At 46.3% G+C, this 26,655-nt stretch overlaps 1 protein-coding gene across 2 annotated transcripts in view; it reads left to right on the plus strand.

Annotated features, from left to right (window-relative positions):
• The first annotated feature begins 5,210 nt into the window (after nt 1-5,210).
• LOC144094354 (uncharacterized) overlaps nt 5,211-26,655 on the plus strand; it is a 93,828-nt gene continuing 72,383 nt past the window's right edge. For both annotated transcript variants that reach the window (XM_077628334.1, XM_077628333.1), the window contains exon 1: nt 5,211-5,474. Coding sequence is in view for 1 of the 2 variants with exons in the window: in XM_077628333.1 (XP_077484459.1) it covers nt 5,409-5,474 (66 nt within the window). In the remaining variant the exon portion in view is untranslated. The remainder of the gene's footprint in view (nt 5,475-26,655) is intronic.

Raw genomic sequence — 26,655 nt, forward strand, 5'->3', positions numbered from 1 at the left:
GTACAGTTTCACCGCAAATGAGCCAGCGGCTGAGGCCGGGAAATTTTTGAGTCTTCACGATAAAAACGCACAATACTGTATATGCATTCGCACAAACTTGCAAAAAACATTAAAGCAAAACAAAAAAGGGCCAAAGAGGCATTGCAGGCAAATTCATGCACGTCGCGTTGCATACATGTCTCATTACCTTTGTCGTTCCCAAAGGACAGTTGCAGATTTTCGGCTGGAAATTTGTGCACCACGTTGCAGTGATGAACCAAATTTTCGAGCGTTGATAGCTGGCTGCTGCATTGATCGCAGCGAAGAAAAGCTCCTTTTGCCTCCAACTTGTGGACAATCCTCATATGCTGCAGCATGTTCTTCCGCTGAGTGAAGACTTTGTCGCAGACGCCGCAACGTCGACCACGATCGTCGTGATGAAAATCATGGTCACCGTGCTCAGGTTGACGTTCACTCTGGTTTGGAAACACTGACGCCATTCTGTTCAGAAGTGCGCATGCAGTGTGAAAGCGCAGCGCATCAGATGCGCTTTTTTTAATCCCGCGCGCGCTGTCAAAAACCTGGGGAATTCCGAGAAAACTCTAGGGAAAATGTGTCTGTCCCCAAACGGAAATGACGCCATTAAAAGTCACGTGAATATGACGTTGCAGGCGTGACGTCACATTTTTTTTGACCAATCAGCGTTTTCAGCCCACCGACCCGCAATCGCTTGTGTATTTAGGCGCCGTTTCGGGCGCCTTTTCAGCAGTGGCGGCACCACTCTAAAAATATAGCTCTCGTTGCTTCCTTTCCTGGCCCGGACGAGATGACTTTTCCCCCAGAAAACTGCCTTAGTCTCAGTTCCTGCATTCAGTTGTGGCTGGTAAGCAAATGTGCGAAACTGTCGTTATGAGGAGCAATGCCACAAAGGCATCATGCCGGCCAAAGCTTTCACTTTCCGCTCCCATTCGGCACGCACGCCATTACGAATACCCTGGCCCCGTTCCTGATGTTCGCCAGCTTCTCTGGGCAACAGTACGCACGCGTGTGGGGCCGCTCGTGACTCGCGGGTACGCCATCAGTTCACCTCGACTGAAAAGTCGTCTAGGCTGCGCCCTCGCTCGCACCGCCGCATCGAACTCCATGAATCCTTTGACAACCGACGTGCGAGTCTAAGTCTGCCCTTAGCTGCTGCCGGACATCCGACATGATACTCAAGAGGCCGCAACATATTTCACTCCTTCGCACTGCCCCTCGACGCGTACGCACCGAAGATTGCAACGCAGAGGCTCAGCGCAAGCTCCTGAAGCGGCGTTCTGTTCCGTACTTGGCGCCAATAGTAGCAGACGACGGTGTTTATTTCTATATCAGTTGTTACTTTTTTTTCTCTTCACGTAATCAGATTCTGTGGGTACGTAACCTGGCACCGCCTTGATGGTTACGTCACGCCTACGTCACAATTTGAACAAAATGGCGAAATGTCGAGAATAGGCCCCCTGGCCTCATACACAGGACCGCATTACCGAAGGTCAGGCTAGGGACCATCACCCCTTTCCGGATCCCTCTTACCACCTCATACCTATCGTAATTCCACAGTGCCCTATTTTTCATGACAGCTGCATTCCTACTAGCTTTATTCATTACATATTTTTCATGCTCTGTCAGATACTCACTTGACGTGGTCGCTAGCGATCCTTGTGGCGGCCGCTTCAACACATGCGCACATGCGCTTATTACCGCGCGGTCGTGGCGCGCAGTAGCCGTAGCTCACGGCTCTGCGGCAAAGGGTTAGACTGGGATGCAGGGAACATTTATGGCTAAAAGGAACAGTGGCAGGCAAACAAACACTCCTTGGCTTTGTATAAATGTGGACAGGGGTTAATGCCAAAGAGGAAAACAGGAAAATGTTAGAATGTATTGCAAGCGACATTGATGAGCTAGGAGGACAGGGCGAGATAATTATATTAGGCGACATGAATGCACACATAGAAGACCTGGATGGGTACACGGATTCGACAGGAAGCATGCTGCAGGACATGTGTGACAGGCATGATTTAGTTGTATGCAACAGCACCGAGAAGTGTGAAGGGCTCATAACATGGGAGGCGGGGAGTCTGCACTCGACGATAGATTATGCACTAATGTCACAGAGGATGTATAACACATTAGGGGCAATGAGCATAGATGAAGATGGTTCCAGAAGTCTAGGTAGTGACCACAAGCGTATCAAATTGAGCTTCAGAAGAAAAAGCTATGTAGGACTGAAGCAAGATGAACAATCAGGGGGAAATTTTTACTCAGAAAAGCAATTGGAAGTAGCAGCCAAACAAATCGAGAAAGTAATTTTTGAGGATAGTGAAACAGAATGGACTTATACCAAATTAACTCGATTACTGGAGCTAGAGCTAGCTAAGGTGCGAGTAAAGCTAAAAGGGAAAAGATGCAAACCCAAGAGTTGGTGGGATGAGGAGGTCAAGAAAGCAATAGAAAAGCGCAAGGAAGCATCCAGGGAACACAGATATTCCAAGAAGAGGGGGGAACCAAAGCCCGAAGTAGACAGAAAATGGGATACCTTCATAAAGTGTAGAAGGGACGCATCCTATTTGATTAATGAGAAAATAAGAAGAAAGGGTGCCCAATGGATGCCAAAAGTAAATATAAAGGATAGAAAAGCAGCCCGAAAATTCTGGAAACGTCTAAATGCAATGAGTAATAAAACTAGGCTAGAACAAAGGTTTATTGTTACAGATGAGAGTATTCGACTAGAAGGGGATGAAGCAATAAAACACATAGGAACAAGGATGACGGAAAAATTTTCAGCAAAACACGTGGTACATAATTTATCGAAGGAGGATAGACCGGTTACAGCAATAGCTTCACTTGAGCAAGGAGAGTGGGAAAGGGCAGAGAAGAAGGTTCCTAGTGGCACATCAACAGGACCAGATGGTATCCCGATTATGTTGATAAAGAAGTTAGGACCAAAATCCAAGCAAACATTAATACAGGTAGTGAACAAAATGATAGTGCATGAGAAAGTCCCCGATGAATGGCGATTAAGTAGAATGAACATGATATATAAGGGAAAGGGGGACAAAGCAGACGTAAGTAACTATCGCCCCATAAGAGTGACATCTGTGGTTTACAGGGTGGTGATGCAAATTATAAAGGATAGACTGCAGGCTTGGGTGGAGAACGAGGGGGTGTTAGGGGAACTACAGAATGGGTTCCGGAAACAAAGGAGGTTGGAGGACAATCTATTTTCATTGACACAGTGTATAAAAATTGCGGAAAAGGAACATAGGCCCTTATTGCTAGCATTTCTGGATATTAGGGGAGCCTATGACAACGTTACTCAGGAGCATTTGTGGGACATATTGGGCACATTGGATGTGGAAAATGGAGTAATTAATCTTTTAAAAGATATATATAGAGGTAACAGAGTGCTCATAAAATGGGAAAAAATGTATCAGGGCCTGTAGAGATACAGCGGGGGCTTAGACAAGGATGTCCTCTGTCCCCTTTGTTGTTCATGTTGTACCTGCAAGGTTTGGAGGCCAAGCTAGAGGGGAGCGGACTAGGCTTCAACCTATCTTTTTTCAAGCAAGGGGAATTGATTAAACAGACATTACCGGGACTAATATACGCGGACGATATAGTGATAATGGCTGATAACAAGGAAGACCTGCAGAAGTTGTTAGACATATGCAGTGCAGAGGGAGATAGATTAGGCTTCAAGTATAGTAAGGAAAAATCTGCAGTCATGATATTTAATGAAGAGGGCGGTGAGCATAGAATACAGGAGTTCGTGCTAAAAGTAGTGAATGAGTACAAGTATCTTGGGGTGTGGATAAATAACAGTGTTGAGTATCTGACAGAGCATGAAAAATATGTAATGAATAAAGAGTAGGAATGCAGCTGTCATGAAAAATAGGACACTGTGGAATTCCAATAGGTATGAGGTGGTACGAGGGATCTGGAAAGGGGTGATGGTCCCTAGCCTGACCTTCGGGAATGCGGTCCTGTGTATGAGGCCAGATGTTCAAGCAAGGCTGGAAATTAGGCAACGGGGAGTAGGGAGGTTAGCTTTGGGAGCACATGGCAATACACCAAATCAGGGGGTACAGGGTGATATGGGATGGGCGTCTTTCGAGAGCAGAGAGGCTAGCAGTAAGATAGCATTTGAGGAACGATTGAGAAGGATGGAGGAAAAGCGGTGGGCTAGGAAAGTTTTCAGATACCTGTATATAAAGAATGTTGACACGAAATGGCGAAAGCGAACTAGAAAATTGACAAGCAAATATCTTGACAGCAGTAAGGGGGCAAATCAGCAATTATCGGTTAAGAAAAAGATTAAAGAAACAGAGAGAGCTTTGTGGAAAACAGGGATGCTGACGAAATCGGCACTGGAAACATACCGGACCTTTAAACAGGAAATTGTCAAAGAAAATATCTATGATAATTGTAGGGGAAGTTCTTTGTTGTTTGAGGCCAGGACTGGAGTTTTGCGGACTAAGACGTATAGAGTCAGGTACCAGGAGATAGACACTTTGTGCATTGCGTGCGGAGAGGAGGAGGAAACGGCTGAACACTTGATACTTTTCTGTAAAGGGCTTCACCCTACAGTGGAAGGCAGCGGGGCTGACTTGCCCAAGGCATTGGGGTTTAGGGATAGTGAAGGGAAGGTGGATTTTAAGAGGTTAGAAGTAACCAAGCGAAGGTTATCTGATTGGTGGCTAAAAGCAAGAAAGGAGCAAAATTTCACAAGAAATGGCTAGGTGGCTTGAGCCACCGCCCGATGTAAAGGGTTCAGACGTATCCATCCATCCATCCATCCATCCATCCATCCATCCATCCATCCATCCATCCATCCATCCATCCATCCATCCAATAAGCAAACGGAAACGTAAGCGCGCAGAAATGAAAGTAAAAAGTGGCAAATATATGCAAGTGGCCTGAGCACAACGACTTCGCTCAAATACAATTGAACAGAGGGGCCGCCGCTCTTGTCGACCAGCGCCGCCTATGCCGCCACCGGCTGCTACCGCCGCGGCACACCACCCTGACTGACGGATATAAGGAAGTAGCTAGCGCCATCTCTTAACAGTCCGCAGGCATCTTTCTACAGGAGGCAATGGTTTGAGCAATCCATGCGTTTACATCCTCCTCCTTACCACCGCTCACAGGCACCGCCACCGTCGCATTCAAAGCTCGTCCCCATTGGCTCTACGGGAATTTCTCCCCTCTGTTACCTCTGCAGTCAAGGGGGAAAAATGATGCCAGTTGCGGCGAGCACGTGCGTTTCTTGCCTTTCGCGTTGTGTGTCATTGCAGTGCATTAGAGACGCTGCGACTGACATGGCATGCGAAGCTGCAGAGAAAGGCTTGGTGGATGCTTCACTGACTTCATCACAAACTTAGGAACTGTGTGCGATGCGGATGCACCTCTGGACGGCACGGCATGCGGGCAACATAAGCGTATACGCGGACAACGCCGAGGTAAGTAGGCATTTATGCATAGCGTGTATACAACGTAGTCATGGTTCTTGACCGTGATTGCTGTTGCTTTCAGTCTGCTTTCCACACGTTCGGACGTATTTTCCGGTGACGCAAATCGTATGTGTTTAAGACGGCCGGCTTAGATGATCCAAAGACTGCGACATATTTCTAGCGTTAAAACACACAAAGAACAGAGAGCAGATGGATGGATGGAAAACTTCATTAAGCAAGCGAGTTTGGACCGTGCAAGGTCTCAGGGCCACCGCACAGCCCTCACATTACGCGCATGTGTCCAGGCACGGAGGAAGGAAACCATAGGAGAGGCCCTCGCTATCCAAGCCGCATGACAAAAAACGTGCAGGAAGTCACGTGGTTTTGCAAGGCCTACTGGGATTTGTTGGGCGCAGCGGCGTCGTCTGCTTCACGCATCACCCATGTCGGCAGACCGGTCGAGTAGAGTTGGAAATTCGCATTTTTATTCAATCGTTGTGGTCCGCGGGAGGCACAAAGTTCCAGAGGCCTGTAGTCGGTGCTGGTCTTCATTGCTGTGCGCTTAGTTCATTCAGGATGCCGTCTTGACGAAAGCGGTTGTTTTGGAAGCCCGCGACAGCTTTCTCTGAAAAGGCTTGGCTTGGCGCTATTCTCTTTCGGCTTTGTGCGGTTGCGTCCCTCAACGCTGCTAGCCTTGTTCCAAGGAGAAATTGACAGTGCCGACGGCTCATAAAGCGATAGAAGACGGTGACACGCTGGTTTATGGTTACAGCAGCGCGGGAAGAAAAAGTGCGAGTCGGCGCTTAATTGTTTTGTGTGTGAATACGTGTTCTGCGTGTTCCTTCATTTTTGTGTATTTTTCCCGCGCTGTTTTAACCACGAATAAATACAAACTCGTCCAGACCGTGTCCTTGTAAGCATACCCGTTGCGTCTACATTCCCCTATGCATGAAGGTCACAACTGGTGGCGACCGATATGCGTGGGCCGCGGTGTGCTCACCGAAGCGTGCAGTGCCAAGGAAGCAGCGCCGCATATGATGGTATCCGCCAGCAAAGCGATACGCGAAGCATTCTGAAGCGTACCATATGTTTACTGTACGCTGTGCGAGCGATATGTCAACTGCGTGCAAGTTTTCTCCGATATGGACCCAGTGGATCGACCGACCCGCGCTGCTGTCTCGATCGAGTGCTGTTGTGCGAGCGTAAGGACACATAGCCGGGTTTAGGAGGCGCAGTGTTAGGTTTAAAACATTTGCGCTTAAGGGTGGTGAAGTGTAAGGCCATGCCTCTGTAAGATTGAGTGTACTTCGCAACTTACCGTTTACCGAGATGCCGAGTCGACCCTTGCGACCACCTCGCCGAGTTGCACTTTCTTGCATTCAGCTGATTAAACGGATTAATGAAGTCCAAAATTTGTATTTTATTGGACAATCAAAATATGAGCTTTAAAGGTTTGATACAGCATAACACTTATTACAAAACATAGCTTGCTACCTGAAGCAAGCAAAATCTTTTAACAAAAGTGATAACACATGGAAGGAGAACACACATAAAAAGGATTCAACAAAAAAGACCAGAAGAAGAAATGCACAACTGAATTAGATCACTTTGCAACTATGAACCATTCGAACAGAGAGAGTAAAACATATATAGGAAGGCAGTAAATGGGGGCTTTGAGACAGAAAAATATTTGTGGACCGATCTTGCCAAATTGTGTGAAAGCTTTCATTTCTCGGTAGTTGTTTCTGCATCACAAAGTTGATAAAATTTAAGCGATGCAAATGCAAAGTAATTGGAGCACTGCATGGAAGTGAGTTGAAAAATTGGTAACAGTTGTCGCAGCTAGTGGAAAAAGTGAATCATTTTCCTCCCTTCTGCTTCATGTATTCCTTTCTGTAATATATGTAAAGAAAGAGAGCACCCTGCTGACACTGTTTCTATTGTTGCATTGTTGTATTTGACTCTTATCTGCCTAGCCTGAAACAGTATAGAAATAGCATAGTTTTCTGTCCAATTTTCTGTTCTGTTTGTTGTGTACTATGTGGTACTTGTGTGCACATGCTGTTTTATATTTGTCAAAACCACGAGCCAACCAACATAGTCTGCACATAGGTCGGGCATTTGAGCTGTGCACAACTACGGTATGATGACAGCTAAAGAATGTTTAATATAATGTACAAATTGCAGCTGGTAGAATGATAAGGTTGTCCTCTGTATGCATGAATGTACCAAGTGCATGTGGAAAAGTGTTTTCATCATTTAAGAACATGAATTTGTTGCAAAACTTATATGCTAGTGCTTACTCTGTTGCTGTGTGCAGTGGGATGATCACCCCCTTTTGACACTATTACTTTGAAAGGCCAAAATCACCTTCAGTTGTGTTGAATATCTAGAACTAAAATTGTAAGTATGGTACACTAATTACTCTCTTGGTTATTCTGGCTTCTATAGTATGAAAAACATGCACTCCATATTTTTTACAAAATACGAGATACTTCAGTCACCCTGTACCCTAAAGGACAGTAGTGCAGGCACGCTGTAAAGAAAGCTCTGGGAGACTGCTAACTGCAGCCCCTATTCTTGAACATCAGTGACCAATAGTACATGTCCATCTGTGAATCTACAGCATATAGATTCATGAACAAGAACTAGCATTTGCGCTCTGGACATGTACTGATTTTACTTAACTGACTTCTTTTTTAAAATGTGCGTATTGTTCATTTACCACAAAAGACGAAAATCTGATTTTAGGAAGCAGGTAATTTCTGGTTGATTCAGTAGCAATCAAGCTAAATCAAAACCCTGATTACTCTGAAAAAACTGACAGTGACTGCCATCAAGCATGAGCCTAAGTCGGTGGTGTACATGACGCATTCACATTAAAAAGCTATTCTTTTCAATACTCAGTATGACAGGTTGTAATGTACTCTAAACTGTGAGCGGCCATTTGAATAGAATTTTATTCTGACAAAGTCAGACATGAAAGTCTGTTACATGTAAGATTCTTATTCAGCTCATATTGCGGCAGCAAGCTGCAGTGTCAACATGAAGCATGGGACCCCTATGGGCTGGTCGCATTCATACTCTACGGTAAATTAAGACATGTGCTGACGAAAACCAAGTCTTATTTTTGAATTCTCACTGTCGCATCAGTCACTGCCCCTTGAATTGAGTTATTTTTTTAAACATCTGCCGGACCTGAGCAGTGTGCAGGCTCTCGGTTGCCTGCTTGCCAACATGAAACAAGCGTATGTTGATGTAATTTTCTGCAACACTTCTGACAAGCTGTATGTAATGATTGTCGAGTGGAGAGTTGTCGAACATGTGCTCATGAAGTTCATTGAAGAGCTCTCTACCGTGGAATGCGTAAAGAACCTCATGGAGAAGATCAGTGAGTAGTGTTCTTGATGCCAATTTGTTCAGGCGCACTGCCGTCCTGATCACCGCCTCCGATTTTTGACAGATCTTCAGTACACTTTCTGATGGGTATTTCAGCCCTCCTCTGCTTTTCCTCTTAATTAGTGAGTAAATGTTTCCTCGTTCTGTTGTGAGTAGTGCACTTGTGCAGTGCTCACAAGTCAGCTTTGCAGCCAATTTATGAGCTACATAACCTGCCATGTAAGCCACAATTCGGCCTCCACATTCACTGATGTAGCCTGGAGCTATGATGTAGTCATGGTCTGCAGCTGTTACCTGAGACTGCTGAACAGCATCACTGTCTAGAAGTTGCCTCCTTGGTGCAGATATATTCAAGACCTGAGAAGAAATAACTGTTGCACTGCTGCATGACAATATGGAGATGCTGTCCAGGCTCAGACAGTTGCCTGTTGATACATCAGCCAGTTCAATTTGAACAATCACTTTTTTGAAGGCAGCACGAAACTGCTGTGTAGTAGGGTTGTCATTATGCCCGCCATGTGCTCGAATCAGGCCAAAAAACAGTTCCAAATGGTCCTGGCAAATTTTGTGGGCCGGAATGTACTTCAGCACTCGTTTTTCAGTGACAAGAAAATGAAAAAGACTAATCAGGCTTTGCATGCAGATGATAAAACCTAAGAAACCTGTCTTTCGGTTTATTTCAATCATTCGTCTTCCATTTGCAGACTCCTTCAAGGAAGAGAGGTAATGGGTTGTGGTTTTGAAAATGCCTTCGAAAGCTTCAATGTTCTTTTCATTTATAGGTTTCTTCCAACCTTTCTGATATGGGCTTCTAGAATTTAGGGCATCAAATGTCTCATTAATTTTCAACAAAAAATTGTCTGTTGCCTGTGTGCCAGAAAAACATTCCAGGTCAAGTTCCCTGCACTCGGCTAGTGCTGTCGCAACAGAAGTGCTCATTACTTGGGCAGCAAGTCTAATTTTCATGGGCTGCCGCTGCCACTCAATATGAGCTCTGCGCAACTTGTTAGCCAAATGTAGGCCTTCTTTCTGCTGCACAGCTATGCAGCCGCTCAATATGCTCCCATGACTTTGTCCTTCCTTGGTGGTCAATAAAGTACCTCTTGTGTGCCAGTGCATTCCTCACAAGTTTTAGCATATGGCAGGGATCCAAAAAAGCTGCCATTGGTTCCTGGGTAGCTGGGTGTCGAAAGGTTGTTTTTAGGTCTCCCACATGTTGGAAATCACACCCAAGCTCTTGCAACATAGCCAGATTTGCGGGCGCCCCGTCACAAGTGAGTGAAGCAACCATAGCTCCAGCATCATGTGCCTTATGAAGGCACTGGGTGACAAGGTTAGCCCTCTGTGTTCCAATTAGGCCATCAACTAGGAAGTACCCAAGGGGCAACTTCCATCGCCCATTAATAGCCACAGCCATTATAACAAATGCAGCCTTTGCTTGTGGCAAAGAGTCGCTGTCAATGCCACTGCCAAAGTGAACAAACCCTTCAAAGTTGCGTTTGTTCCACTGGATGTTTTGCCGAATAGCCATTTCATCAACCATGAGGCTGCAAACTGTTCGGTGCCCCTTGCTTGCTGTTTCAGCACACTTCATTTTTAGTGCATTGAAAGCTTCTGTTGAAAGTCCTGCCTGGCCATCAACAGTCTCATACCATTTTCGCAGAGTTCTGGGATGTGGGAAGCACGTGTCAAAAACTTTCCTGACATACTGATAGGCTCGTGGGGAATAGAAATTTAAAGTTAAGGCAAAAGTTCTCAGTTCAGGGGAGTACTGCTTTGGAGTGCCAATTCCACCATGCTTTCCGACTTGTCTTTCAAGTAGGTGCTTATTTACTTTACCCAGGCCATCTAAAACAGACACTTGCTCTGTCAGGATGATATTCTCCGTAGTTAAAGCGGACAGAACAGATATTAGTTCCGCATTTTTCTTTTGCAGTCTCCGCCTTGTTTGCTACAGCCTTTTTATGCTTTTTCTTGACTGAGCATGCATTGCAGAAAACCATGCAGCCCTTGCTCTCAAGTAAGCTTTTTCGGGTGTGTCCTCCTATGAAGAGAGATAGAAAATGCAATGCATCATTAGAACAATGCACACCCAAGCCTTGCATACCACAGTTACAACAGTGTGCATATATAAAACACAAAGCACTCTGAATGTTCCATTAAAAGAAGAATGAAGGAGCTCAGTTAATCTTCTCGTCCTACTTTAATATCAAAGTGTTTCACCTCTGATGGAAATGCTCAGCATGCCATCACTCAACGCACAGAAAATTCACTTGATCATCTTTTTCTCGCACATTGTACCATAGCAACAGATCATTTGCCCTGTCACATATTTTACCAGCACCTCACCTCGCATCAAGCCGGTAATGCCTACAAGGGTAACCCTGTTTTTGTCCAGAGGGAAAAGTACAAAAATTCACCTGTAACCTTAATGATGAAAGAATGCAATGATTTACCTTCCAGGATTGCCATGATAACAGAGTCTTTGTTATTTCAGTCAGGATCACTTTCTTATATGGATTCCTCACACTTTCAGTAACAAAATTTGATTTCTCAGATGACTAATTCGCACCTGCTGTTTATTTTTTCTTTGTGAATTGTCGTAAGAATATTTACTTGCCAATGATGTTTCTCGACTTGCACCTGAGTGACGTACCTACGCTGCTTTTTTTTGTTTTTGATACAATTTTGTTCCGCTTTGAGTCCCCCCCATCTCCCCCTATGTAATGCCCCTAGTGGACCCTTAGGGTACTTGAATAGATCAATAAATGAAGCTGTGACTCACCGATTCTCCTCTGGTAGATGGAGAGGTGTCCAAGAAGAAGATTCCATAATGTGCTCCTCAGCTTGATATGCAGGCCACTCACACACTTAAAAATTCATTGGTTTATTGATTCATCATTGCATACAATATACCATGCAGATCAGTTAGTAGATATTAGTAAAAATTGCCACGGCAAAATCAAGCTAAGTCCATTCACACAGTCTGGGTGCCTGCACATGCTGTGTTAAAGATTATGCTAATAATGCATGCTGTGGACGGGCCACTCACGCTATCAAATACGCTCTTGGCATATGCACAAGCATTTGACATTCATGGTGTTGAATTCTGCTTCAGAAATAGGCACATTTGACAGGTCCATTTACCATTGCTGGCCTCCTCCTTCGTGGCGTCCCAACAGAGGCTGGGGCGGTTGGCAAAGTCGGAAGTTCCTGCATAAGATAAACTGTTTAGTAATGCAGCCCACCTTAGAATGCCTGTTGCCCTGTTCTCCTCCGCCATGCATCAAGGCATAAGAAGGAAAGCAGGACATGAGGCTAATCACAGAATTACTCGGCATGCCCACTACTGGGCCACGCAACAGCTTCAGTGCATATGTACTCAATGCCTTTCGATGTCACTGCAAAAGAAAAACGCTCGCACATTGTTAAACTCATATCACCTAGCATGTTAAGGTAATGTTATATGTCTACACATTTTATTTTTATTATACACTCAAAGTGTTGCAGAAATAAAGCAGGGTTAATAGCACAACTGTGTAGAAGCGTGAATGCATACAGCTTTAAAAATTATTGCATTAAATTTTGTGTCGTGCAATCAATCTCCTTTTCTGAATGCCCACTGGAACTGACGTTAAAGAGGTTGGCATGTACCCATATAAGAAGTATTTCATGAAAACTTATACAAGGAACAACTGAAAAAGAAGAAAACATGACAGTACAAATTTTTTCATGTAGCACGCATGCCAGTTTGCACCGAATACTTTCTACATAGCTGTCAATGACCTTGTCCAAAATCAGTAAAACCAGTTTGGAATAACGTGAGAAAATTTTGTAGAAAAGATATCACTGACCTGGTGGAGTATGTCTTGCATAGCCAAATTTTTCTTGATACTGACAGATTATTTGTAGTGGAACTCTGACGAGATGACTATATTGATTTGTGTAACGAACATAAGCAATGAAGGCACATGAAAGAATATTGTGTCAGTTACTAATGTGCTTATGTGGTTCCACAAAAAGGTATCATTCTATATGAAGGATCTTTGCAGAACCTACTGCACTCTGCTACTGTCTCCGGTAAGCACGGGGCCTGACAAACAACTGCAGGTTCTACTGCACTTTACATTGCAGAATTGCAACGACATCCTACCTCATGCAGTGAATAAACCTGGATGGAAACCACACAGGATGATATGAAACTTACTGGTGTAAGTTGAAAGGCTTGAGATGGCCCTGGCTGAATGTCCAGCATTGTGGCTACATCCATAGATGCCTGTAAAAAAATTTTGTTCAGGAGAAATGTGTGTGTACCGAGACATAACAAGCGTTCAGTTTTAAGCACCTAGTGAAAAGTGGAGAAGCATCACACTACTAGACCGTTTTGAGTTATGTCTGAAGGAATAAAGATATGACTGGTGTGCTGAGGTGGCTTGATCAAAACTTCCTCTGAGCCTGCGCCAGGAAGCTTTCTTTTACATAAAAATCCACCCGTTTCGTGACTCGTGCTGCGAGATAAACTCAGACACTGTCAATCTTCTAGCAGTTGCTGTCACAAAATGGTATATCGTAACATACCTGTTGTGATGGGCCTGGTAAAGTTTCCTGGCTTTCAGTGACATCCATAGGTGCCTGTGAAAAAAAATTTTATTCTTGAGAAATATGCTTCTACCAAAGCATAAGATGTATTCAGTTCTAAGCAACTACTGAAAAATAGAAAAGCATCACACTGCTAGGCTGTGTTTTCAGTTCTGTCAAAAGGATTATAAAAAATGACTAATGTGTTGAGGCGATTCAGAGAAAACTTCCTCTGAGCCAGTGCCAGGATGCATTCTGTTACAGAAATCTGTTTTTGGTCGCTCGTGCTGCGACATAAACACAGACACTGTTGTTCTTCAAATTGATGCAGGCACAAAATGGCATATTGTAAAATACCTGTTGTGATGGGCCTGCCAAAGTCTCCTGGCTTTCAGCGACATCCATAGGTGCCTGTAAAAAAAAATTTATTCTGGAGGAATGTCATCATCGTCATCATCAGCCTGACTACGCCCACTGAAGGGTGAAGGCCTCTCCCATGTCTCCAATTAACCCTGTCCTTTGCCAGCTGCGGCCACCGCATTCCCGCAAACTCCTTAATCTCACCCGCCCACCTAACTTCCTGCCGCCCCCTGCTACGCTTGCCTTCTCTTGGAATCCACTCTGTTACCCTTAAGGACCAGCGGTTATCTTGCCTTTGCATTACGTGCCCTGCCCAAGCCCACTTCTTCCTCTTGATTTCAACTAGGATGTCATTAACCCACGTTTGTTCCCTCATCCACTCTGCCTACTTCTGGTTTCTTAATGTTACACCTGTCATTTTCCTATCCATAGCTCACTGTGTTGTCCTTAACTTAAGCTGAACCCTCTTTATTAGCCTCCACATTTCTGCCCCATAGATGAGTACCGGTAAGATACAGCTGTCGTAGACTTTTCTCTTGAGGGATAATGGTAAACTGCCATTCATGATCTGGGAGAACCTGCCATATGCGCTCCACCCATTCTTATTCTTCTAGTTATTTCCCTTTCATGATCTGTATTAGCGGTCACTACCTGCCCTAAGTAGGCATATTCTCTTACTACTTCCAGCACCTCGCTACCAATTGCGAACTGCTGTTTCTACTTTGGTTTTCTGCATATTATTTTTTAGCCCCACCATTCTGCTCTGCCTGTCTAACTCATTGATCATGCTTTGCAGTTCTTGTCCTGAGTGGCTTAGCAAGGCAATGTCATCAGCGAATCGCAAATTACTCAGGTATTCTTCATTAACTCTTATCCCCAAATGTTCCCATTTCAGGCCGCGGAATACCTCCTGTAAACAGGCAGTGAATAGCATTGGCGAGATCGTGTCTCCCTGCCTGACACCCTTGCTTATTGGAATTTTATTGCTGACTATATGGAGGACTATGGTAGGCGTGCAATCGTTATAAATATCTTCCAATATTTTCACATAACACTCTTCCACACGCTGATTCTGCAGTGCCTGCATGACAGTTGAGGTTTCCACTGAGTTAATGCTTTCTCGTAATCAATGAAGGCCATATATAGGGGTCGGTTATAATCTGTGCATTCCTCTATCACTCACTGATAGCGTGAACATGATCTATTGTTGAGTATCTTTTACGAAAGCCTGCCTAATTATTTGGTTGATTAAAGCCTAAGGTTGTCCTGACTATTAGCGATTACCTTAGCAAATACTTAGTAGGCAATGAACAGTAAGCTGATCGGTCTGTAATTCTTCAAGTCCTTGACGTCTCCTTTATAAAGATAATGTTAGCATTCTTCCAAGCTCCTGGTACTCTCGAGGTCACAAGGCATTGCATATATAGGATGGCTAGTTCTACTAGCACAATCTCCCCTCCCTCATTCAACAAATCTGCTGTTTCCTGATCCTCACCAGCTGCTTTCCCACTTTTCATTCCTACTAAGGCTTCCGTTACTTCCTCTTCTCTTACTGCTACGGGATGTCCCATTGCTGTGCGCTGCGGCTTCTCTCATTAACGTTCTGATTGCATTGGCTACTGCATAGATTTGTGTCTCTTTGGCTATTTGATATCTTATCCATATTGCTAATGATATTGCCTTCTTTGTCTGTTAACGCATACATCATGTACCAAGCATACAAGGTGTTCAGCTTTAAGCAGTTAGTGAAAGATGGAGGTGGAGCATCACACTTTAAGGCTGTTTTGAGTGCTGTCTGAAGGGTTAAGAAATATGATGACTAGTGTGACATGGGATTCAGGTAAATCTTCTGGTGAGCCCGTGCCAGGAAGCAGTGTTTGTAGCTCCTACTCCAACATATACACAGCCACTGTGATGCTTTGAATAGCTGTAGTAGTCACAAAACAGCGCTGTTTGAAAATACCTGTTGCAGTGGAGACGCTGGAGATGTGTGTGCTGTGGTGTGCTCGATGCTCTCTTTTTTTCTATTTTCTTCTAATGATGGAGTGCGTAAGCTAATAAATAAATAAATTATCATGTACAGTAAGCAGAATTTCACCAGAGCCATATATAAACCGCAGCCAGTTTAGGAGTATAATGACACAATTACTTTTTATCAGTGCGGGAGTACTGTAGCCGCGCTACTCGATCATAACGTCTAGCTAAAGCCATTTATTCACAAATCGTTCTATTTCTTGCACGAACACCTAAAACATCATATTGAATGCATGCTTATGCAGTAAAGTTATAATAAAGCACCTTCTCAATAAGAGCATTTCTTTCCAATCTCTTGAGAATGTATAGAAGGTGGTTCCTCACCTGAAGGGGGACGGCATCCGCACGTATACGAACTACGAGCGGCGACATCCGATCGAAGTGCTCGGGCAGGAAATGTTTTGAACATACGCAAGTCCATTTTGCTGGCTCCCAATCTCTTTGGCCTGGTCTAACGGCCTCAGTCCACTGCCTCCTTCGCTCTGGATCTTTCGGAAACCTGTTTGAAAACAATACTATTCACTGCACTCGGACAAAGAGCCACCAATAAGGCCGGGGCGGTACGAATACCACGTTCATGCCGTGTCGTGCGTTATGTTCTGCGAGCATGCATTTTACTCATTACGCAGTCAATTAAATACGAAAACAAAATGCAGTATACTTACGTGTGGAAAGTGACGCCCGGTTGTCCTGGCGTGCGCGACCGACACCCAGGAACGCAGCAGCTGGGCATCGCAGCGTCTTTATTGTCAATGGGAGCAGAAGTCTCACTTTCCGCCGTGTCTGACAGCTGCCGACAGCCTGGCGCGGCGCGAAATCGTCTGCTCGCGCCGCTCGCGTTGATCTTCGCGGCGCTCGCATGCCATTGGCTGAGAAAACGGCCAAGTGTCATGGCGGAGCCCTCGCTTCCGGCTTCAAAAAATGTGACGTAGCAGCCTCTCCTCTTTTCCTTCTTTCCTCCATGTGTCCAGGCCACGTAGGGCCATGGCACTGGCACCCCGGTTCACACAGCGAAGTTGCGTGTCCGGGTCCTGCGACGCAAGGAGGGCCTCCCATTCCTCCCATGTACCGACGGCGGGCTGTCCCTGCGGGAGAGGATCCGCAGGGCAGCCGAAGAGGATGTGGTCCAGGGTGGCGTGCGGAGCTCCGCAGAGTGTGCACTCTGGGGAAACATGGCGGAAGTAGGAGAGACGCTGAGGGGTAGGAGTCGCCTCCAGAGGATTTGTTGGGAGTGGGATAGGCGGGGGTGGGGAGTGGGATAGAGTCGACGGGCAAGGCGTGCTTGTTGAGTTAGTTCTGAAAACGTGTGTGCCCGCTCCCTCGAGAAATCCCGGCTGGGGTCGCCATTTGCCCGGCAAATAAGTCCTCGGGCTATGTTATCGGCGGCCTCATTTCCGGGATTGCCAGAGTGAGCCGGCACCCACACGAGCTCAATACGCCTATCGGGATTTAGGGTGCACATTCTCAATATCTGCCACGCGGGGGGTGGACGCGTCCGCGGGCGAAGTTAAGAACGGCTGTTTTGGAATCTTTAAGTATATAAGCCGCATTGGTTTGGGCAATGGCTATTGCTATAGCTGCTTCCTCTGCTTCTTCCGGGGTACAAGGGGGGTCTATGAAATGGGTAAATGGGGGGGCTGCTGGATGGTAAGCCACAGGTACTGAACGGTCTGGACCACACGCGGCGTCCACCCAGCGCACATCCTCTGAAGTGCCATATTCTTTACGGAGAGCTTTGGCTCGCGCGACGCGGCGGGATTGATGGTATTCAGGGTGGACATTCTTGGGAAGGGGTTTCAGGATAAGCGCGGTGTGTATGGCGCGAGGGAGAGAGATGAAGTCTGTCGTGTGTGCCGGTATGCGAATTCCCGGAGAATCCAGTATATATCGTCCGGTTTCCGTGCCAACCAGACGAAGGTACTGTGTGTAGCGATGTGCATCTATAAGTTCTTGTATAGTGTTGTGCATTCCTAATTTGAAGAGCCTGTCCGTGCTAGTGCTCTTTGGTAGGTATAGGGCTGCTTTGGTAGCCATGCGGATTAGAGCATTGATCTTGTCTTTATCCACACAGGAGAGGTTCAGGTAAGGAGTGGCGTAAAGAATGTGGCTAAGCACAAAGGCATGCAGCACCTTGAGATTGTCTGCTTCGTCTAGACCGGCTCGTGAATGTGAAACCCTTCTAAGATGGATGACGGAGTAAGTGGACTGTTTTAGTGCTTTCAGGGTAAGGTTGTTTTCCCCCGTGTCCTGTAAATGCAGGCCAAGAATGCGGAGGGTAGGTGTTTGCGGTATGGGAGTGTCATGCAGGTAGATCGTGATGGGGGAGGTAGGGACGCGCCGCGGGCGGATTATGAGGAGTGCTGACTTTGTGGGGGAGCATTCAAGCCCAATATTTGCCGCGTGAGTAGCTATAGTCGTGGTGGCTTCCTGAAGGGTCGATTCTATGTCGTCATCCGAGCTGTATGTGGTCCAAACCGTTATATCATCCGCGTAAAGTGTGTGTCCTAAGCGCGGAACGCGGCTGGGAGCCTTGGCCAGGGGGATGAGGGTGAGGTTGAAGAGGAAGGGAGATAACACCGCTCCTTGCGGGGTACCAACATTACCAAGTGTGAAGGGGGGGGTCTGTATATCATCTATATGCAGTGAGGCTGTGCGACCGTTTAAGAAGGCCCGAATATAGTTGTAGGTCTTAGGCCCCAACTGCAGCTCTTGGATGCCCTGCAGGATGGCGCTGTGCGTAACTTTGTGAAATGCTTTGGTGAGATCGACTGCCAGGATTGCTCTGGTGTGATGTAACATGTCATTGAGGATAGCGTGTGAAATCTGCAGTAGGGCGTCCTGTGCCGAGAGATGGGCTCGAAATCCTACCATAGTATGGGGATATAGTCCATGGGATTCCATGTGTTGCGTGAGACGGGTGAGGATGACATGCTCAAACAGTTTGCCCAAGCACGAAGTCAGCGAAATGGGACGGAGGTTTTGGCCGTTAATGGGCTTATTTGGTTTAGGAATGAAAATTATTTTCCCGTGCTTCCATTCAGCGGGTAGCGCCCCCATTTCCCAGCACTCATTGAAGTAGTCGGTGAGAAGGGAAATTGAACGGTCATCTAGATTTTTGAGCATGACATTTGTGATTTGGTCCTCCCCAGGGGTTGAGTTTCGGAGCTTGATAAGGGCTGCTCTGACTTCAACCTCCATAATGGGGGCGTCGAGGGAGGGTTGATCGGGGCCTACATAGTCGGGATATGATACAGCTTGGCCCACAGTGGTATAAGTTGATTGTAGTTGGCGTAACAGTGCTTGATGATTTTGACGATTTTTATGGGTAAGTCTTTTGAGTGTAAGCCGTGTTTGCTTTTTAGATTCAGTGGGGTCTATCATATGCCGTAGAAGATGCCAGGCCCTGGTGGAGGAGAGATTACCGCGTAATCCGTCACATAATTGGTGCCAGTTAGATTTACTGAGTGCGGCACTGTGCTCTTCTATTTGTTTCTGTAGTTGCGCTAATTTTAGCTTAAGTTTCCGATTTTGCTTCTGGGTTTTCCAGCGTGTGAGGATACTGTTCTGAGCTTGGAGTAGGTGCGCTAAGCGACTGTCTGCAACGGGAGTCTCGGGGGTGGCGTCTAATGTTTGCGTGAATGCCTGGACATCGTGTTTCAGCTCTGTCATCCATGTGTGGAGGTTAAATGGGGATTCTAATGTTTTGGCCTCTCTGTGCTTCCGAAGATTATCCCAGCTGGTAATTCGGACACGGTAGTTTTTAGCATTTTGGCGAAATCAAGCTGTATAGTTATGATATAATGATCACTGCCCAGGGCCTCATTTGTGTTTGTCCACACCGGTGTGGGAAGGTTGCCACCAAAAGTAAGATCTGGGCTTGTGTCGGCAGTGACACTATTGCCGATTCTTGTAGGTGTGCTCAGATCATTATATATGGACAGGCCGTGCATCTGAAGGGTGTTGCGCAATTCCGCTCCTCTCTTGTTAGTGCGTGTGCACCCCCAGTCTACATGTGCGCAGTTGAAATTCAATAATATAATAAGGGGGTTCCTTTTTGCAGCGTTGGAGGCGGCTTTAATTAGAGAGATTAAATCTGAGACCGATTTCCTCGGAAGGAGGTAACAGTTGAGGATGAAGAGGGGATGAGATCTGTGAGTGGAGGGGATTAATTCTAGGAATGTGTGAGCTACCGGCGAGGTTAGTACATGACAAGTGTATGGTACAAAATGTTGGAGATACGTGGTAACCCTGGGGTTTGGAGTGGTGTCAGAGGGTACCAGAGCATATCCTGGTAGCGATAAATTTGTGCCAGCATCCTGAAGTGCTACTACATCAGGGGGTGTGGAGGAAGCAGAGAGGAGCTGCTGCAGGGGGTCTCGTTTGCGACGAAACCCCCTGCAGTTCCATTGTAGGATGCTTAATTGGAGATTATTGCCCGTCAACTGGGCCATGCTGGAGGGTGGGGGGGCGGAGGATGGGAGCAGCTATGGGGTTGCTAGCTGGGATATGTGAAGACATTCCAGCAATTATTTGTGGAATTTGTTGGAGAATGGCAGTGGTTACTTGACTGATAATAGTTTCTGTAAGCTTAGTGATGGCGGCTTCAATGTAATTTTGAGTCTGAGCCAGAATACTGGCTTCGAGCTGTTGGGCAAAGGTTTGTAATTTAGAATCCATGTCTGGAATGTCTTCTGGTCTGCGTTTCTTTTGTGGAGGGGGTGTGGAGGGTTGGGGTGTAGGTAAAGAGGTTTGGGGAGTTGGTGAAGGAGTGGGTGGAGAAACGGTCGGATGGATAGAATTAATGGCTGCCATAAGATGCCTTACCTCTTCCCGCAGGAGAGCTATCTCTTCCTCCCGCTGTGAGGTTTGGGGTGTACTGGTGGGTTTGGTCCAGGCTCGCTGGCAATCTTGATGAGGCACTAGCGGTGGAAAGTCCTTTGGCGTGGGCACTGGTTGCTTGGGTTTCAGCGCGGTCTGTCTAGGAGGTGGAGGGGTCCTGGCTTTGCAAGAGCCGGTACCGGTAAGGTGGGAACCACCACAAAGAATGCAGCTTGGTGTGCATGGGGTCTCTTGAGGGGTGTGCTTCTCGCCACACCGCGGGCAGAGTCCAGCCTTCGGGAGAGGGCACACGTCGTACCTGTGTCCAGGCTTCCTGCAGTTTGTGCAGGCATCGGGGCTACCCTTGTATTCGGTGCAGCGGTGTACCACACACATATGTTTAATTGTGTGAGGCACGGGACCTGAGGCAAAAGTTATTAAGATGGACGCTGTTTTCCCCATGCGTCGGGCCGCTATAATGTTAGCGTCCGGGTTTCTGTACTGTAAGTCAGGCAGGATTTGCGCTGGTGTTTCATTCCAGTAGGCCAGGGAAATGACGCCCTTGACTGCCGCTGGAGGGGCCGCGATGTACGTGGCTTCCGGGTATTGTTGTCCAGCTAAGGTAATTTGTTGAATTTTGACCAATGCCAGAGCTGTTGCCTCCGCTACCGTCGCCACTGTGAAAGTGTTGTTGGTTGGGTGGATTCTTATGTGCAACTCGCCAATCACTGAACAGCTGAGCGTCGAGTGAAGTGCCTGCAGGATACTGGGAGCCGGGATCTTCTCCAGGGAGAGGCCGCCTCGCGGGTGAAAGACGACTCTGATGGCTCCCGCCGGCAGTGCGGCGAGTTGCTTACTTCTATGGACGACGGCGCGCGTCATGCGTAGGAGCTGCGGCGTCTCCTTGAACGCGCGTTGGGTGTTCCCAGATGCAGCGTCCGGTGGCGCGCCGGCGTTGCTGGCGCTTGGTTTAGGTTGAACGGAGGCCGATACCGGGTGTTTTGGGGGCGAATTCAAATCCGTGGTCCGATTACGGTATGCATGGAGCACAGTTTTTCCACTCACCAGGGTGGCAGTCCAAAGGGTTCAAGGTCTCTCCATCCACGGGCTCCTCCATGGTTGTTGGGGAGGGAGGAACGTGGCGCGCCGGCGAGGCTCGCCTCGATGAGGCGAGGCTTAGCGCAGCGGCGTGGCTGCCAGAGACATTTTCAAGGGGTAGCTCACCGAGGTCATTGGGCACATCCAAAAGATGGTAGCGATTGGGGTCTGTGAACCTTCCAGGATCCATTGAGGGCCTTGGTGGGTCCTAGAAAGGACTTAGCTGGGCACAGGAACCAGAAATTGGCGGAGACGATAATAAACACGTCCGCTCATTCGGGCCCTCTAGCGGCCGTTTCCCAGAGAGCAGAAACACACAGGATGCTGCCAAGAATGATCGACCACATGTCGGCCACATTTGAAAGGCATGACTCGCCGCGCGGCTGAGTGACAAAGAAGTTTCATCTTTACGACGATGCATTTACACAGTGCGCAATCGATTCGGTGGTGTGGGGTTCTGTTATCCTTGCGTCTGCCTTGCCTGACAGTCATTTGCGCGGCTCTCTTGAATGAGGAGGGGCGTGTAAAGCCTTTGCGCACTAACAGTGGCAACAACTGTCATGATTTGGGAAAGCGCAAAGCGGCCAGAACGCTGGACTTTCCACAGCAACGTTGTTGGTATCATTATCCCTAGTTCCGAGTTCGGGCGCGCACGGAATCACGCCCTTTGCTTTGTTGCAAGTGACAACGTCCGAATGTGCTAGCGAAACACACTGAATGAAGCAAAGGACGCGATTCCGTGCATCTCACGGCGCCGTCACATCGTGGCTCGACTTCGTGAAAGGCCCGGTTCACATGCACGTGGTTTTCTCCTACGACGCTGCAAATTCTGTCGGTGTGCGACAGGGAAGGGCCGTCGGTCTAGTTGCAGACGGCTTGCGATCGAGTTCTGACCGGTTGGTATTCAGTCGTTGCGTCGGTGTGTTCGCTCTGCGAGTGACCAATGGGGAGCGCCGCGACGGCGTGCGACGTGGGGTCACGTGGGAGCTGTTGCCGCAGTGGAAGCAGAACTGTTTTTTCTAATCAAAACATACGGAAAATTGACTTGTATCTAAAAATACGCTGCTCATAGCATCATCACCACATTCTGTGAAACGTTTCTGTCGCATTTTATAATGGGTTGCCTATGCAAACATCAAGAACCTTGCCTGTCCCTCCGACCGAATTCGCTGTGTCGGTGTTGCATGTGAAAGCAGTGACCGAAAATCGCACTGTGGCCTCAACGACTAAACCGAATATTTTCGGTCCAGTCGGTCCAGTCACAGCATGTGAAATGGGCCAAAATCTTCACATCGGTAGATTGTCCTGCGGTGCTTAACGGCCGGCTTAATTGCATCAAAAAGGTCTCTTCCAGCTGCAGAGGCCGTATGAAGAGGCTGCGTCGACGCACATTCGTCATTATGGAACGCCAATGAGGGCGACAGGCGTTCAGGCTAGTGCGAACTCTATAGTACAGTTTGCTCTATACTGCTTTTCTTACAAAGCAGTCAAAGCTGCAGAGGCTGCAGAAGTAGTGCACCTGCAAAACCGTACTATTTCGCCATGTATCATTAGTTCTCATTGAAGCCATGGTGATTTTGCTGAAAACAAGTAGAGGTATAAAACGAAGTGCTAGCATTAGAATCATGCTTGAAGCTGTCAGATGCTCATTGCTCGGGCCCTCTGACTAATTTTCATAGTGTGAACTACTTTTTAGGCACTGATAGAGTCTGTGATTCATCCTACCAGTTGCATATCATGCTGCCACATGTAACTTTTACTTCTTGAAGTCTCAGTGAGTCGAGGGGCGAAAATGTGGTATGAGGTAAAAGAAAATGCAGGAAGCTTTAAGTTATGGTACTTGAGATTGATCGTAACGAGATATGCCTCTGTTCACTTTGGTTGTATAGCGAACTACTTTTTGGACACTGACTTAGCCTACGTGAACAGCCGCACTAGCCTTGGGACTGTTGTTTACTATGTATGAAATGGAGGTAGCCATTACACGAGCTCTAAGTCCCCATTACATGACCTTGTATATCCAGTGGGAGCACAGACTCTGTTGTCATGAAATGACATTTAAAAAATGCAGAGTAAGGACTGGTATAATTCAGTGGAGCAAAAAAAATTGGAGGGGACTCTTAAAGGGAAGCTCCAGCACTTTTCGAAAAAAAGTTCTCTACATCATTTTATAGCTTTTAGTCCCCTGAAAAAGAATCATTCAAAAAGAGCCGAAATAAACACAAAAAGCTGTTTTTTAGAAGAAAACGTGCCCCATCGCCTCAGGGCGCCGAGCGAACGCCGCTCTTGCCCGAGATTGGCCGGGACTGTCGTGACGTCATCCACGGGGATCTCCGGCCGGCACCGATGGCGTTGCTGCGTAGCGCGTTGCTTCAGCGGGCTTTTAAGGACTACGTTTTGGAAATTATGGATAATTCAAGCAGTGTTGAACAGTTTGGACTTTCACCATGCATGTTCGAGCCATCAGCAGCTCCAGAAAACAACGGAACCAACGACGCCGCGGAGTGCGCCGGCAGCGAAAGTCGTCGCGACATTTTCCCGTGTTGGAAATCTCGACTGGATAAATGGGTGGATGACAGCTTTTGTTTCCACCTGAAATAAAAGCTGTCATCTTCCAGGCATCAGCGATCACGTTCTGCTCAATTTTTGCATTAATATACCACATCCAAAAGTGAACAAAATAAAAAAATCATTCTAGATTACAAACGCGCCAACTTTACCGCTATTAACAATGAACTGGGCACGTTTGTTGATTACTTTATTGCAAACTCGGACCACTGCTCTGTCGAGGATAACTGGATATCATTCAAAACGAAGGTTCACGAACTAACTGATAAGTATGTCCCAAAGCGCATCGTCACCTCTAATCTACAAGCACCATGCCACAACTCTTACATCAGACGATTATCTATCAAAAACAAATGTCTATACCGCCGCACGAAGCTTTCACCATCTGATGCGAGATGGGCAAAGTACAAGTCTGCTTCCGACGCCTACGTCAACGCGATTAAACTTTCAAAGAATAACTTTTTGTCTGCCACATTACCAACTGTATTGAAAACGAGTGTTAAAAAATTTTGGCACGTTATACACCCTGCAAACGACCCATTAATTAGACAAGACGCCTCCGGTAAACTTATCCCCAATGACCTTTGTGCTTCTGTGCTGAATGACACATTCGTTGAAAGCTTTTCTTCCATTTCAAGCGTTAATCTTCCATTCATACCGCACCACAGGTTCCCGACAATGTCACCTATCACTGTCGATCCACCTGGCCTAGCCAAATTAATTGAATCTTTAAAAAATGATTCTTCACCTGGTTCCGATGTGATTAGCGCTAAATTCCTAAAAAATGCTTGTGCTTATAATTCAGTTATACTAACCAAACTTTTTCAACAGTCACTCGACACAGCAAGCCTTCCTAACGACTGGAAAATTGGGAAGGTGGTTCCACTTGACAAGTCCGGTGGTAAGCACTGCCCTCAAAACTTTTGTCCCATTTCGCTCAGCAGCACATGCTGCAAATTACTAGAACATATTTTCAAGAATGTCGTTACGTTTCTCGATGAGAATTGATTTTTCACGCCTGCGTAACATGGTTTTTGTCAAACATACTCCTGTGAAGCTCAATTACTTGCCTTTACTGATAAGCTATACCGCATAGTTGACAACTCATCTTGCGCTGACTGCATTTTTTTGGACTTTTCCAAAGCCTTTGATAAAGTATGCCATAAATTGCTACTACATAAACTGAGCCATCTTAATCTCGATCCTAACGTCTTCCAATGGATTAAATCTTTCCTTCTAAACCGTTGGCAATTTGTGCATGCTAATAACAGTAATTCACCGATTGCTAACGTGCTGTCTGGTGTTCCACTGGGATCGGTCCTTGGACCACTCCTATTCTTAATCTATATTAATGACCTTCCTTCTGCCATATCTTCTAACATTCACCTTTTTGCTGACGATTGTGTAATATTTCGGGAAATAAATAACGTCAACGATACTGACACTCTCCAGTCAGACCTTAACTTGGTGTCAAACTGGTGCACTACATGGAATATGAAATTAAACACTAACAAATGTAAAGCTTTGCGTGTTTCCCGGCATCTAACGCTCTTCCTTCATTATCTTGATGGTACTCCTCTTGATTGGGTAAAAACATGCAAGTACTTAGGAATTCATATCACTCAAAACTTAACATGGTCTATTCATATTGACTACGTGATTAATAACGCTAACCGCATGTTAGGATACTTACGTCGCAATTTCTCTGCCGCTCCCTCATCCCTTAAACTTCTACTCTATAAAACACTCGTACGTCCGAAACTAGAATACACAGCATCAATATGGGACCCTACGCATGAAAACCTCATATATTTCTTGCAATTAGTCCAAAATAATTCCGTTCGCTTCATTCTTTCAAATTACAACCGTACGGCAAGTATCACAGCCATGAAATCTAACGTCTCACTCCCACCGTTACAATCTCGCCGCAAAATTGGTCGCCTAACAATTTCACAAGCTATATCATCACGTTGCGCTTCACGACTATTACGTGTCACCCCCCCAAATACATTTCACGTCGCAACGATCACCGCCACAAGGTAGGCATCCCAACAAGCCACATCAAATATTCTTTTCAGTGATATCTTCCCCAATCATCTGTGGAATGGAACCGCCTTCCCCCTGATATTACAGCCATTGCTGATAATAAAATCTTTCATGACGCTGTAGCTAATATTGTTTATTCTGAAAAAAGTTGATTGTGTGTTATATCTGCTTCCACTGTATTGTATGCATGTTTTTTACACTATTTTTTCTGGATGTTGGTATTTGTTTTATTCTGTAATATTCATTTTCACTGTATTCTATTTCACTGTTGTTTATCCTAATTAACCCA

Source organism: Amblyomma americanum, chromosome 6, assembly GCF_052857255.1.
Source record: "Amblyomma americanum isolate KBUSLIRL-KWMA chromosome 6, ASM5285725v1, whole genome shotgun sequence".
NCBI lineage: Eukaryota > Metazoa > Arthropoda > Arachnida > Ixodida > Ixodidae > Amblyomma > Amblyomma americanum.